The sequence below is a fragment of the Sapajus apella genome, unplaced genomic scaffold, assembly GCF_009761245.1.
Source record: "Sapajus apella isolate SASKATOON/1434 unplaced genomic scaffold, GSC_monkey_1.0 scaffold128, whole genome shotgun sequence".
In the NCBI taxonomy this organism is placed as follows: Eukaryota; Metazoa; Chordata; class Mammalia; order Primates; family Cebidae; genus Sapajus; species Sapajus apella.
The window spans coordinates 1,355,793-1,371,723 of NW_022437068.1; the positions used below are offsets into that span (position 1 = coordinate 1,355,793).

The 15,931-nt window shown below is 39.8% G+C and overlaps 1 protein-coding gene across 1 annotated transcript in view; it reads left to right on the top strand.

The window, feature by feature from the left end:
• Positions 1-11,650, top strand: part of SYN2 (synapsin II) — a 237,243-nt gene extending 225,593 nt beyond the window's left edge. Inside the window, exon 11 of the mRNA XM_032262258.1 lies at positions 10,887-11,650. Within this exon, the coding sequence (XP_032118149.1) occupies positions 10,887-10,934 (48 nt within the window). The 3' untranslated portion in view covers positions 10,935-11,650. The remainder of the gene's footprint in view (positions 1-10,886) is intronic.
• The last annotated feature ends 4,281 nt before the right edge of the window (positions 11,651-15,931 follow it).

A 15,931-nucleotide genomic window follows, 5' to 3' on the forward strand; every position in this document is an offset into this window, starting at 1 on the left:
ACGACTGATGGTTGCACAGCACTGTGGATTACTTAATGCCACTGAATTGCACACATTAAATGGTTAAATTAGAAAATTTTATGTTATTATATATTTACCACATTTTAATTGTAAAATGCAAATGCAAAAAAAAAGCCTATCTCTCCCTCTTGCTTTTGTTATTGTTGTATACGTTTAAATTGTATTCATGTCTGATGGGGTGAGATGGCTCACGCCTGCAATCCCAATACTTTGGGAGGCCGAGGCAGGTGGATCACCTGAGGCCAGGAGTTTGAGACCAGCCTGGCCAACATGGCGAAACCCCGCCTCAACTAAAAATACCAAAATTAGCTGGGCATGGTGGCATATGCCTGTAGTCCCAACCACGAGGGTGGCTGAGGGAATCACTTGAACCTGGGAGGGAGAGGATGCAGCGAGCCAAGATGGCACCACTGTACTCCAGTCTGGGTGACAAAGCAAGGTTGTCTCAAAAAAAAAAAAAAAAAGATTATCTATAAATTATTGTTAGTTATTTTTAAAAAGAAAAATTTAGTGGATCCAAATTTCAATCTGATATCCTTGCCCTTCAGCCTGAATAACGTCCTTTAGCATTTCTTACAGTGCTAGTTGGCTGCTGATGAATTCTCCTGGTGTTTGTCTATTCATGTCTTTTTTTAATCTTTATTTTTAATAGATATTTTCACTGGATTTTTTTTCTTTCATCATTTAAAAATCATCTGGTTTGCATGGCTTCTCTGAAGAAGGCCGACATCATTCTTACCTGTGTTTCCTCAGTATTGTAATTTATCTTTTTTCTCTAGCTGCTTTTAAGAGACTCTCTTTATAATTTGTTTTCAGTCAATCAATTATGATGTGCTTTGACATAGTTTCCTTTGTGTTTACCTTGCTTGGGATTCACTGAGCTTCTTGACTTTATAGATTTATTTTATAAGTTGGTGGAGTTGTTTTTTTGTTTTTTTGTTTTTTTGTTTTTTTTTTTTTTTTTGAAATTTTTTGGGAAATTGTCCTTTATTTTGTCATATATTTTTCTCTGTTTCTTCTCCTTCTTGGGCATTAGACCACTTAATAATCATGTTAGTGAATTCATGTGACCATTCACTTAATGGTCACACAAATTACAAAGTCTCTGTCCACTTTTTTCCAATTTTTTTCTTCTCTGTTTAGACTACATAGTTTCTATAGCTATGGCCTCAAGTTTCCTGATCTTATCTTGCATTGTCTAAAGTGCTGTTAATCTCATCTGGTAAATTTTTTATTTCAGATGTTGTAATTTTCAGCTCTCAAATGTCCATTTAGCCCTTTTACATATCTTCAATTTCATTCCATTTGTATTCAGATTTTTATTTAAACCCTTGAATACATTTGTGGTAGCTTTTTAAGTTATTGTCTGATAATTCCACCATCCCTGTCATGTTAAGGCTGCCTATAATAGTAGTAGGTCACATTTTTTTGGCTGCTTCACAAGTCTCACAATTTTGTATTGGATACTAGAGACTGTGATGTTTTCTGTTGGGTGTATTTTGTTATCTTCTTTCAAAGGGTATTGTGGGCTTTTTGGCAGGCAGTTAAAATACTTGGGGATCAGTTTGTCCTTTTAAAGCGTCTTTTTAAGTTTGCTATGTAGGTACAGAATAACCTAAGTCTGTAGTTGGTTTAGCCCTCCTTCTAAGGCTTGATCTTTCTGGGACCACTACTGAATGCGCCAGGTGTTTAAGAGGTCTGTCCTTGAATGCCTCTTAGCATTGTGTGAGCTCCAGGAGTTGCTTATAGCATCCTGATAGTTATGTTTGCCCCAGTCGTTGTTATTAGCCCTGCCTCGTACAGTCTCATTCTATGGGTGCTCAGCTTAGTATTCAGCCACAGACTGAAGGAGAACTCATGCAAGTTTCTGGAGCTTTTCCTCTGTGCAGCTCCTTTGTCACCATTACTCCATCCCATACATTTTGTCTCCTCAGTTTCCCAGAACTATAATCTCTGCCTCATCAATCACCAGACCCCCATATACTGCTTGAGTTCCCCCTCCCTGGACTGTAGTCCAGATAGTACCTCCAGCAGAAAGCTGAGGTGAGCAGAGGGCAACCTTGTTTGTCTCTCTTAAGGATTAGGTCCTGTGCTCTCCTTTGTCTAATGTCTGAAAATGGTTGTTTCATACATTTTGTCCACTTTCTGGTTGTCTCCAGCAGGGAAAGAAACTCTGGTACTAGTTATTCCATCATGCCTGGAAGCAGAAGAGCTAGCTCTGGTTTCATGGAACAATGATGGTTTATGTGTTCCCATTCTAGGTAATGTAGGGATTAATTAATGAATATGAATGTAATAAAGTAAAACAAATTACCAATGATGTAATCAGATCTCCTATAGCTTAGAGAAGCTTTAACTTCTCACCTTAAACAAGACTACTTAGTCATGTTGTCAGTTTAAGGTCCATTCTTCCTCCTAGGCCATGCATATTCCAGATGTTATCCCTTTACAATGGGCCTTTAGTTACTCCTTAACCCCACTGGAATGCCACCTCTAATGACATTAACTATCTTCTGTGATTCTCTGAAACATAAGGGTAGGAACACCAAATATGCCTTATTTCCCTGAGGTACAAATAGTAATCTTCAGCTTGCTCCAGTGATGTTGGAAATAAGTCATCCAATCATGTTTTTAAGGTCAGGCACACTGATTATTGTCTATCTTTTAATGGAGAAAATAAGGTTCTCTTTATAAGATATAAAAGTGTAAGTTCTGCTATGGAGATGATAGCCAATCTCTTCACTCGATTTGTGTTTGGGGTTTGGATTTTGTTAATCATGGGGGGACATGGTGAATCTAAGTGGGTCTCACATATTTTTATGTACATTTTCTGACAGACTATTCTTCAAGGCTTGTAACATACTAGATTATTTATGTGAGTGACAAATTAATCATTACATGAAGTCAAGCCTCTTTTTATAAAAATCTACAGTGTATATTAACTTGTGTTATGCCTGGTATGCACTACACCAGATATTAAGCAACTAAATGCAAAAAGATAAGTAAAGGAGACACAATTATTTTCACTATTTTATGTTTATCCAAGTGTTCACAGCCTTCCTCGTGCTGCACTGAAAATACAATATAAGCAAAACTAGAAAACAGGTGGATTTCGTTAGCAGAGAGGTTGTCCAGGTATAGAGTGTGTTTTACCTTTTACACTACGAAAATACAGCAGTCTATATGCATGTCAAAAATGCCATATGAGCCAGGAGGCTTGACTGAGACAATGTTTGGTGAGGGAAGGAGAGAGGCAAATTTGCATGCATTTAAGATTAGAGGATTCCTAATTGTTTCCATGGCATAAGGAACTCGTAGGAGTGTTAAAAAGAATCTAAGGTAAAAAAGAAAAGTCCAGTCCTCTAATGACTTTCAGGTTTTCAGCACATACTAGTTCTTTGATTTTATGAATGGGAAAAGGTAGCATGTATCCACTGGCTTAATCTAAGGTGTCAACAATCCTTCTCTGAAGTTATTGAAATAAGAGGAGTGCCCACAATTTCTAAAGATCTTCCGGTGATAAAAGACGAATTGCGTAAATGTCTGGCTGCATGCATCAGAATGATTCAGCGTTTCATACAAAAAAAATTTACTCCCATTGACTTTCTAGTTAACTAAAATTTCAGAAATACTTTCTCCTCATATTTTGGTGAGTCAGTCCAGAGGCAAGAACTGCTCGCTCCTGCAGCTGTCATGGTTTCTGAAAGCTGGTCAGAGATTTGCTTTCACTGCCCTTTCTTCATCTCTACTTTTCCCCAAATACTCACTTTTGACTGAATGAATGCTGTGGCCAGAGCAGGATTCTATCCTACCTGCAAGCAGAAAGTTTTTCTAAACCAGATTAGCAAGGGCAAGATGGCCAGGGGGCTAAGAGCATGCTCTGAACTCCTTGCAATTGAATTGTCTAATTCACCTGAGAAATCTGCTCTTCTCTTGCTTATCAAGCATGCTCATAGGGGACCTGATTAGGGAAGGAAATTGGATATAAAGGCACTGCCTCAAATCTACAGTGTGAACATCTACCTAATAAAGCCTTTGTTGAAGGCCCATTAACCTTAACTTCCATGTCTAATCATACTGTCTAAACTTTACAGAACCTTCAGAGAATGGCGTGCAGTTTGGGTAGCCAAGTTTTCTGGATGGCTTTTTAAAAAGTAATTGTTCTGGAAGGAAATCATCGATATTTGTTTTTCCCTTATAAAAAAAAATGGAGTTCCGTTTTCTTGAAGACATAATCGTTTTTATTTGTTTATTTATTTATTTTTAGATATGGGGTCTCACTCTGTCACCCAGACTGGATGGAATACAGTGGCGCAGTCATAGCTCACTATGGCTGAAGTGATCCTCCCTCCTTAGCTTCCCTAGTAGCTGGGACTACAGGTGTGCACCACCGCACCCAACAAATTTTTTCTATTTTGTGTAGAGACGGGGCCTCATGATGTTGCCCAGGCTGGTCTTAAACTCCTGGGTTCAATCTATCCTTCCTCTTCAGCCTCCCAGAGTGCTGGGATCATAGGTGTGAGCCACCATACCCGGCACCACTTTTAATTTGTTATTTTTAATTGGACGTGGGCATAGGAATTATTATTGCCTGGTTTCTTGTGCAGAGACTCCCATACGAATAAAGTTCATTGACTGTGGTGCATAGACTTGGTGACATATATTTTGTCTACTCAAAGACATTTTTTACTCTTTTTTGGAATGTGTGTTCCAAATAGGTGGGGCTGTTTGGGTTCCATTACTATATTATATAGTTTTTTATACACTGAAGAGTTAATTCTTACATTACCAAGTGGAATAGCAGATGCTATGGTGCAGGGCCCCAAATGTCTCCTTCAGGACTGAGGCCCTCTTTGCCCAAGCAGCATGTATTTACTGCTTAAAGCTCACAGCTGTTTCTCTATGGGATTCTCCCTCAGCCACAGAGAGCTGCTTTGCCCAAGGTTATGTGCCTTCCCTGGGTGCAGCTTATGTCCAGTGACCAGTCAATGTGGGTGTTCAAAGACCCAGCCTCTCCCTGCCTTGACTGGAGATAACTTTGAAAGGCCACACCAGCTCCAGAACTTTCTGTGGGACCAGTGGAGGCCTCTGTTGCAACCTTATTGCTTCCCTCACTCCTTTATTCACTGAGAGCAGTCCCAGCGAGGCTTCTGCAGGCAAATCTCCATCTGAGTCTGTTTCTCAGGGAACCCGCCTTAAGCAAGGCTGCACAGTAAGGAGTTCCCAGGCTGACGTTAGCCAGCTAGTTCTTCACATTCCCATGATGAGAACATTTTGCTTTATGATGGTACAGCTAGTCTCTGAATAACATTGTCAGTTCATTCTAAGTTCGATGAGGAAAAAACCTATCCCTGGCTGGAGCTGCTATCTGTGTGGAGTTTGTACGTTCTCCCCATGTCTATGTGGGTTCTCTCAGGGCACTACACTTTCCTTCCACATCCCAGAGGTATGCACATTAGGTTCATTGGTGTATTCCGTGTGAGTAAGCGTGTGGGTGTCCTGGCTGTGGCGGTTCCTGCCTTGCGCCCTGTGCTGCCTGGTTGGACTCTGGCCACCTGAAACCCTGAATTGTTATAATTGCATAAATCTTCTTATTTGTTTTTAGTTATCTTTCTTAAATGTATGTGTAGTATACATTTATTTCAGTGTTTACTGTTATAAGTGTTGTGTTCTTTATTTAGAAGATTCGTGGTTTTTTGACCAGAAATTTGCCATAGGAACTTAACTCTTGTTTATATCAGTCTATGGTAAAATCTATTTCTTCAATGAAATCCCTATCAAAATACCAATAACATTCTTCACAAAAATGAAAAAAAAAATCCTAAAATTTATATGGAACCACAAAAGATGCCAAATAGCCAAAGCAATCCTGAGCAAAAAGAACAAGGATGAAGATGTCACACTGTCTGACTTTGAAATTTGCTACAAAGCTGTAGTGACCAAAACAGCATGATATTGGCATAAAAAGAGACACATAGACAAATGGAACAGAAGAGAGAACTCAGATATAATTCCACACAATTACAGCCAACCCATCTTCAACAAAAGTGCCAAGAACATACACTGGGGAAAGGACAGTCTTTTCAACAAATCGTGCTGGGAAAGCTGGATAAATATAAACAGAAGAATGAAACTAGACCTCTATTCCTTACCATACACAAATATCAAATCAAAATGGCTTAAAGACTTAATTAACTCTAAGACCTGCAACAGGAAAGTACCAGAAGAAAACACTGGAAAATGCTCCAGGTCTGGGGAAATTTTTTTATGTAAGACCTCAAAAGCACAGACAATCAAGGCAAAAATAGACAAATGTGATTACATCAAGCTAAAAAAGCTTCTGCACAGCAAAGGAAACAATCAACAAAGTGAAAAGACAACCCACAGAATGAGGGAAAATATTTGCAAACTATCCATCTGACAAGGGCTTAATAACCAGAAGATATAAGGAGTTCAAACAGCTCAATAGCAAGAAATCAAATAATCTGATTAAAAAATGGGCAAAAGATCTGAACAGACATTTTTCAAAGGAAGACATACAAATGGCCAATAGGTACATGAAAAAATGCTCAGCATCACTAATCATCAGAGAAGTGCAAATCAAAACTATAATGAAATGTCATCTCACCCCAGTTAAAATGGCTTTTATCAAAAAGACAGGCAATGACAGATGCTGGTGAGGATGTGAAGGAAGGGGAACCTTCATACACTGCTAGTGGGATTGTAAGTTAGCATAACCATTATGGAGAAGTTTGGAGGTTCCTCAAAAAACTAAAAATAAAACTTCCATATGATCCAGCAATTATACTACTAGGTACATATCCAAAAGAAAGGAAATAAATATATTGAAGAGATACTTGCACTCCCATGTTTATTTCAGTGCTATTCACAATAGCCAAAATATGGAGTCAACCTAAGTGCCCATCAATGGATGAATGAATAAAGAAAATGTAATATGTATATGCAATGGAATATTATTCAGCCATAAAAATGAATTAAATCCTGTCATTTGCAGCAACATGGATGGAACTGGAGGTCATTATGTTCAGTGAAATAAATCAAGCACAGAAAGACAAACATTGAATGTTTTCACTCATATGTGAAAGCTAAAAAGTAGCTCTCATGAAGGAAGAGAGTAGAATAGTGGTTACCAGAGGCCAGGAAGGGCAGGAGGAAGCAAGGGGGAATGGAAAGGAAAAAAAGAAGGTAAATGTATTTATTTCTACTGAAATATCTACTCAAAAATGGTAATGATGGTAAACTATATATTTTTCACCTCAGTAAAAAATAAATAAAAATTTAAAGATTGGTGTTGTTATACATTGTTTTGCTTAAAGTTGTAATTTCCAAGACCTATTGAAGACACTGAGTGAGGACCTCTGTCTTGATCCTCTTCTGCACCCATTTCTTGATTTCCATATTTTCTAGAGAATTCCTTCTTTGAGTGGAGATTTTATACTTTACTAGTTGAGATCATAAAAATTAGGTTTTGAAACATAGAGTATAGGCTAACATTTACTGCATTATTATCATTATTATTATTTTGAGACAGAGTCTCACTCTGTCACCCAGGCTGGAGTGCAGTGTTGCCATCTGAGCTCACTGCAGATTTGATCCCTGGGCTGAAGTGATACTTCCCACCTCAGCCTCCCAAGTAGCAGTTTTTGCAGAGATTGGGTTTTGCCATGCAGGCTGTACTGTATGACCTTTACTGAAGAGGTTTTACGTCTTTGCTTCTAACCTATGAAGTATCAAGAATTTTTCTTATAATTTTATTTTTTAAATGTTAGAAATGTTCATTTTGACTATCTTCTGTTTTCTTTATTCTTTTATACCAAAGTTTATGTTCCAAAAGAAAATAATGTTTATGAACACACATTTTCCTGTCTTGGACTTCTTCAAATTCCCTAGCTCTGATATTCTTGCTGGTAAAATTTAGACAAGTGTTGTATACCTTCATTCTTTTCTTTGATGTAAAGTCTTCATCCTACTATTTTGACAGTTCACTCTGATAATCTCTCTACTGCATTAGTTCCACCTGGAAATTTCTAGTCCTAAAATACTGAAGTAGCCTGGTTAACCAAGTTGAATTCAGAGATTAGAAAAAGCATTAAGAAAAAATCTAGTATTCTAATGTAGTGCAAATGCTAGTTTAGTTAAATCACTTATGAACAAAAAAAGTATCACTGATCAAAACAAGCATACTCTAAACTAATGTAACTCATTTCACAGACTGTCTATCATTGAAGGAATCTTAGAGATCATCTAATCCAAGTCCTTCATACCACAGATAAAGTCCAGAGAGAAGTGAATTCCCCAGAGTCACAGAGCTGGGTAATAGTGACAAAACCTGGAACTTGAAGCTAGGTCTCTTGATTCAGAAAGCTTGGTACTCTGCCATGTAAGCACTGAATTCCTTTTACTTTCTCTCCAAATCACTCCATGAACCGAGAGAATTTTCTTGACTCAGTACTTTGGTGGCCACAGTTATTTTTACTTCATTGCTCTGTCAACCTCAAGTGGGTTTCTGGCATTCCCAGTTCCTAATTTGGTTATGCAATCCATCAACATAATTTTGCCAATACAATTTAGCTTGGATGAGAAAACACTTAAGCACGTTCGTCAATAGTAGTTTTTTTAAAAAAACAAACAAGTTGATAAGACCATTTTGTCGGCTCCAGGTGAACCCAATGTACTGAAACAATTGTTAGGACCTGCACATGTTCCATTTATAAAATATCTCACATAACGTATGTCTTTGTGTGAATTTTAGCCTCACTTTGTGGTAGAATGAACCTCTTTGTCTGACTGAAAAGTACATGCAAATTAGTTCACTTCCCATAAACTTGGGCTCCATCTAAACAAATTGGTTAACGAAATAAGTAACAAATGAATATCCAATTATACAAATATTCATCATGGAGGGCCATCAGGGTGAGCTTTCAACATGAATAAGCGTCTTAGAATTACTGAAAAAAGATAAGAGTGGTGCCAAGCTGGGGGATTCTATTTCACAAATATTTTCCTTTCATATCTCTGGTCTTTGTCAATATCTTTGGAGTCACCAAGGCAGACAAGCAATTGACAGTTTCTTGCAGTAAATTATTTTGCCTGGAAATCCTGCATAGCAGGTATTGCCTGACTTAGCTGGAAATGATAAACTAGCAATGTTGTTATTCAAGTTGGGAGGACCTGAAGGGGCATAAAGCTCCCTGCTGTATTTTCATATCTACTAAAGGGAGTGATAAAGAACTTCCCTTTAATGGAGGGGGCTGGGGATGGGGTGAGGGGAGCAAGAAGAACCAGAATTCTTCAAAGCCTTCCCTTTGGGTTAAACTACCCAGAGAAAAAGCCAAACCCAGCCTTGACCCTACCTATAACTCCATTCTGCAGCAACATCTCCAAAGACATCATAGATCTACAAAGATTAGAGTTATAAAAATGTTCCCCTGGCTTCTCATGGAATGTTCTGAACTGGCTTCTTAAGAAGTGTTCTCCTGTGTCTGGTGTGGGTGAATCTGACCTGGCTTCTTGTATTTGCCTGAAGTGAATGGACTGTACCAAAATGACCCACATCCTTCCCAGGGGTTTGGTGGGTGCTGATACTTAAGGCATTGCAGGCATTTTAGCGTCCTGCTGCCTGTCTGGAGCCAGGTGGCCTCATTTAAAAATTCTTGAGCCTCATTCTGCGCTAGCCTCCACCACCAGCATCACCACCACTAACCTCCTGGTATTCTTCCCTAGAGCACTGGGATTCAGGCTGAGACCTGCTTTCTTACAGAGATGTTTCCTTCCTATCTGGCATATCCAGGTAGAAATCACGTTTCATAATGTTTTTCTCCTTTTGTTCTCAGATGTCCTAAGTCGGCTCCCTGCAGCACATGTAAACATTAGAACACCTGGGGCAGAGCTGGCTCCCGGAATAAGAGAACCCTGCCAACAAGCTTGCTTAGTGTTTCTCTGTAATGGAAATCTTGGGACTGGGGCCTGCTTAGAAATACCCGAGATAATGCAGGAGAGGAAAAAAAAATGCAAGGCTTCCTATTAGAACAACACATAGATTCCACATAGATCATTTTAAGGAAGCCAAGCTTTGGACTGGATATGAGGGGAAATGGCACAGGGAAGGTGGCCCATCACTGCCCCCTTCTTGTTGAGTGTACTTTGGGCTTTACTTCCTTGGCTGCGATTGCAGCAGGTTCTGTTGCTGACCTTCTATCAAAATGCTCCCTGGGTAATGTGGGGTCCAGAACCAGCTCTTGAGAAAAGTGGAAAGGCTGCTGAGTGTATGCAGGACAAGAAGCTCCTCCCTCAGCTGTGTCTCCTAATCACTAAGAATGTTGATTCATTGAAGTCCAGACTCACGCTGGCACCATCTTGGCCTCACATGCCCTCCCTGGTCTCTCTCTGTCACCTCCATAAAAAGCTACAGGTGAGTCAGCTGCAATGGGAAAAAGGAAAAAGGTGTGTTTCTGGCTCCCATACACATGACTCTGAGCAGAAAACAACTGCAAACAAAGCCTTAAACCTGAAGCTCTAAAGGGCAGGGTGTGGGAAGGTTTGCGGCATGGCGCAAACCAAGGTTGAAGAGGCATGTTCAGCAGGTTGGACATGTGTACTTTCCTTCCATTTAATAATTAGAAAGGAATTAACTCTCCCCACTGAACTGCGGTCCAGCTTCTGGTGCTCCTCGTGGAAAATACCACTAAGACAATACCAAGCTTCAAAGCCCTTGCATTTCTTGGCCACGGATAAAGAGTTCCCTCTTTCCCCGCAGTGAGTCCCACCCCTCTGAAGCCGGCCCTGGTTATTCATGTTCTAGAATGTTTATTAATTAAGTTTGGCATCTCTGGTCGATTTTGCAGAAAGATTTTTTTTTTTTTCACACTTTGGAATCAAGCTTCTGGACATGAGTTGGTTGGCAATCTATTTGCAGACAAGGATGCAGAAAGAAAAGTCCTTGGACTCCATGCTGTGTTGTGTGGCTGCAGAAGGCTGCCTTTAGTGCCATTCCTCAAGGTCTGCATAACTAGAAGTTATCTGTGTTGTTAACAGGAGACAATATCACCTTCTCATCCCTCTGTGGAATGTTGCTAGGTAAGAAATGAGAATTGTCCACCCAGGTCTGGAGAGTCCTCTCATGAAGGGCCAGCAGATATTTTGTAGGAATCCTGGATTGTTTCCCTTGACATGAGGCTTAAACATCTAGAAAAACATTATGAAATGTGATTTCAATCCACCTGGCAGTAAGGGACCATGTGGTATTAGGTTTTTAAAAACTCACACATACATACAACCATGGAGACAAGTTTTAGCTTGTACCTTGGAACCTCTAGTTAAATCCCAGGAGACAGTGCAACAGAGAATGTGTAGGGTGGGATTCAGTGGACTCAAGTCAGACCACCCAGCTTCCAATGCCAGCTCCTTCACTTATTAATGCAAAGTAGGAGACAGCAACAAATACTGAACCTCTTTGTGCTGTGGTTTCCTCATCCGTAAAAAGGGAACAACAGTAGTCCTTACCTCACAGGGTTGCTATGAGGATTAAATTATATTTGTAAAATGCTTAAAAGTGTGCCTGACACATAGTAAGCTCTATATAAGGGTTTGCTAAATAAATAAAATAAAGATGTCCGTTGCAATTGCATTAGTTTGTGAGGGCTGCTATAAGATAGTACCACAGGATGGGTGGCTAAAACAATTGATGGTCTCACAGTTTTGGAGGCTGGAAGTTCGGGATCAAGGTGTCAGTGGGGTTGGTTTCTCCTGTGGTCTCTCTCCTTGGCTTGTAGACATCTGCCTTCTCCTTGTGTCCTCGCGTGGTCTTCCCTCTGTAACTGTCTGTGTCCAAATTTCCTGTTCATAGGAGGACTCCAGTAATACTGGATTAGGCCCTGCCATAGTGGCCTCATTTTAATTTAATTGCCCCTCTAAAGGCCCTGTCTCCCAATACAGCCACATTCTGAACTACTAGGGGTTAGGACTTCAACATATGCATTTTGGGGGGTGGGTAATGCAATTCAGCCCATAGCAACAGTTTTAATATGAGCTCCTCTGGCAGTAGGGGGACTGTGTGGAGCTGAGGTAGACGTGTGTAATAGCAACTACCAAACCATACACAAGGAGGCTCTTCGATCTGTATGAATCACCTTTCAGACCTGGTATGTTTATCCATCAAACTCTTATTTTATACTATACTCACAGGCTCTGCCTCTTCTGGGGACTTTAGGAGCACATTTCTTTAATTGGCCAAGTCTTTCGTTTTCAAGTTCCTAGGGATTCTCCCTGGTCCTGGTGTCCTTTTGTTAAAATCTATCTTTGACAGACTTTGAGTATGTTGTTCATCAATCAATCCTTCACCTTTCCAGAGTAAGAGTCTTCATTCTTTAAGACTGCTGGCATACAGACTCAACCTGTTCTGCTTTTTAACTAATTTGATAGTTTTGTTTCTAATTCTTCATGACATGCCTTAATGGGTGGAACAGAATATTCTGTATCTGACCACACATGCAAGAGTGTTAGCTTAGGAGCAACTGACTTGTTCTGATGGGGAAGGAAGCCCAAAGAAATACCACAGGAGTAGTTAATTTTAGAAGTAGTAATAAAGATAAAATCTGAGTATAAGTTAGAATTAAATGAAAGGAAATTTTAAAAATCAATAATGCCCCCAAACCTGAAGACACAGTAGATTAGGCTTTGAGCTTCGTAAGAGCAGTTTACTCTTTGTTGCCTAGTACCCTTGTTTTATTTTTAATTCTCCATTGTGACTAATGTAATTTTGAACATGTATAAGTGCTGAATGAATAGTTGTACATTAAAAGCATTCAATTGAGGCTCAAGTTTAAAAGAAACTATCTTAGGGCTTATCAGCAGAAAATTTATTAAATTAATTATATGTAAAAGTACAAGTAAATGACTCAAAGGGGGCTTGAATATATAAATTACTCAAAAGGGGCTCAGAAGTAGAGATCTTTTCTCGTATATGACCACTTACTCAAAGGGAAAAATGTCAAAAATATTCTCATACAAAAAGGAACAATCTACTTAATTTGAGAAAACAGTTTAACCCTCCTGCTCTAAACATAAGAAGAGAAACAAGAAATCATAGATGATAGAAGAAGGACATTTGCCTAGTTCGTTTAAACCAAATCCCTCAACAGAGGCTCAGAGAGATGAATTAACTTGTCCAACATCATACTGGATACCAAACTGCTAACCTGATTCCCATATCCTATGCTTCCTCCTTTCTCCTGGTGATTTTTTAGTACATAAATAATTTTAATAGACTTCAGTTTCAGAAAGCATACATAGCAGTCAAGAAATGGGTGCAACCCACCTGTTCACTGACAGATGAATGGACAAGAAAGATGCGGTCTCTCCACGCAGTGGGATGTTATTCAGCCTTAAAAAGGAGTGAGCATCTGACACATGCTCACATGCTATCAATAACCCTTGAGAACACTGTGCCAAATGAAATAAGCCTGTCACAAAAGAACAAATACTGTAGGAATCCACTTATATGAGGTTCCTTGTGTAGTCACATTCATAGAAACAGAAAGTAGAATGGTGGCTTCCAGGGGCTGGACGAGGGAGAAACAAGGAGTTGTTTAATGGGAGCAGAGTTCCAGTTTTGCAAGATGAAAAGAGTTTTGGATGATCACACAACAGTATGAATATTCTTAACATTATTGGGCTGTATGCTTAGAAATGGCTAAATTTTATGTTAGGTAGTTTTTTTTGCCACAATTAAAACAAACAAACAAATAAATAATAAATAAGGACTAGGTGCAGTGGCTCATACCTGTAATCCCTTGGAGGCCGAAGTGGGAGGATCACTTGAGCCCAGGAGTTTGAGATCAGCCTGGACAACATAGAGAGACCCTGTCTCTACAAAAAATTAGAAAATTAGCCAGGTGCGGTGGTGTGTGCCTGTAGTCCCAGCTACTCAGGAGACTGAGGTGGGAGGATCCCTTGAGCCCAGGAATTTGAGGCTACAGTGAGCTGTGATCACTCCACTGCGCCCTAGCCTGGGCATGAGAGTGGGACTCTATCTCTAAAATAAATAAATAAGAGATAGGTAGATTAGATAGATATATAGATAGACAGATAGATAAAAAGGGAAAGTATAGGAGATGAAAAAACACGGAATGATGAAAGGGAAAAAGATAAAGGGCTCAGAATGCCAAAGAGAGAGAGAGAAGAACAAAGATGCATCTAGCTTTTTGCAGCCATGGAGCTCCCACTGCTGCCCTCTTCCTACATCCAGACTTCTGCTCTGATTCTCACTTCCACTCACTGCACCTACCCACCTGCTCACCAAAATCATTCTGCTGTTCATACCAGAAGTCCCTCCTCTATGGTCAAATTCCTGATCCCAGTTTCTACTCTCATACCTCTTGGGAGGCCAAAACCCTCCTCCAGTTCTTCATTCTCTTCCTCCCCAGGGCTGACCATCACCAGGTCCAAACAGCCCTGCCCTCCTTTCTGCTCTCTAGGCGACCAAGGAGCAGAACTAAATACAAGTGTGAAGATGAGATTTATTTCAGAATCCATCATGCAGCTCCTGAGCAGGCAAGGGGCTCTCACTGTGCTCAGCCCACAGGCTCTCCATCTTCTTGGACCAGTTGCTCTTGATTTGCGCAATCTTCTCTACTTGATGCCTGCACTGTTTCCTTCCCTCCCTCTATCTCTACACACCCTACCCCACATTCACGTCACCACCTCTCCTACACACTGTTTAAATTGGCTCTCAGGCAATGGTCATGCTAAAAATAGAATTATACTACCAAAATGATATGGAACAGTATGGAAAGATGATGATTTATTTTCATGTGTTAATCTCTCAGGGAATATTTGCATTGTAGTGGGTGATACAACTCATATGACCATCTCCTGAATGGGAGAATGTTAGCCCTCAGAGGCAGACCAACTTAGGGTGGTGAGACCTTTGAGGTACCCACCCAAAAGCCATCCAGCTCTGCCTCCTTTTCCCTCTTTTCTGCTCCCCAAGCCTGGCGTGTGTCAGTGGCTTGCCTGAGAAGCCAGGGTGGCTTGTCATCCTCGACTCCTGAGAAGGCTGCCCCTGTCTCTGTGACAGTGTCACCTTAGAGAGAAACAAAATTCAGTGTTTTGGTGTTTGGCTCCATAGGCAGAGATTCCAAAATCCCTACTATTGAGTAGTTAATAACCCACATCTGCCTCCGTTGGGTAGCTAGTTCAGAAAAATTCTCATTGGGAGACTTCAAAAGAATGGCCAGCTGAAGTGTATTTCTTAAATTCCTGGTAAATCAGGTTTCTGATAGAAGCTTTCCCCAAACCTGCTGCTTTTAGATAACATCAAATTCTTGTATGAGCTTCATCTTTTAAAATGTCTTCTTTACTTGGTTGGAAAAGCTAGTTAACAATAAAATGGTCAGAAATTGCTAGGGAAGGTGGGAGAGAAACAGAGAATGTGAATCATATGAAAGCATCAGCTGCTTATTTTACTGAGTGCTGACTTGGCAGAAGCGATTTTTTTAAAAAAACAATGTGTTTCAAATATGACTAGGTACACATGGATTATAGACGTTAATCCTTGAAAATAAATTCTTCACTGAAAAGCATTTTAAGGAATGGCACATATGTCCTTCTAAATTACCAAAAAAAGTTCAAACACTGGGGTCAATTCATAGCTGGCATTATGGTTATGACATTTGTTAGTCATTCTGAATGCAGCAAAATAAAGACATGCAGCTCTCTGTATGCCTTTTTAGTGATAGCTCATCTTTTGTTCATAAGCAAGATACCCAAATATCTAAGCATCAGTCCTTGTACTAATGAATGGACTTTCTGTTCTCACTCACCTTGAGTTGTGAGACTGGAAGATCAGATAGTGTTAATTGTTTTCAATTTCACTTGGCAATTGGTAAGG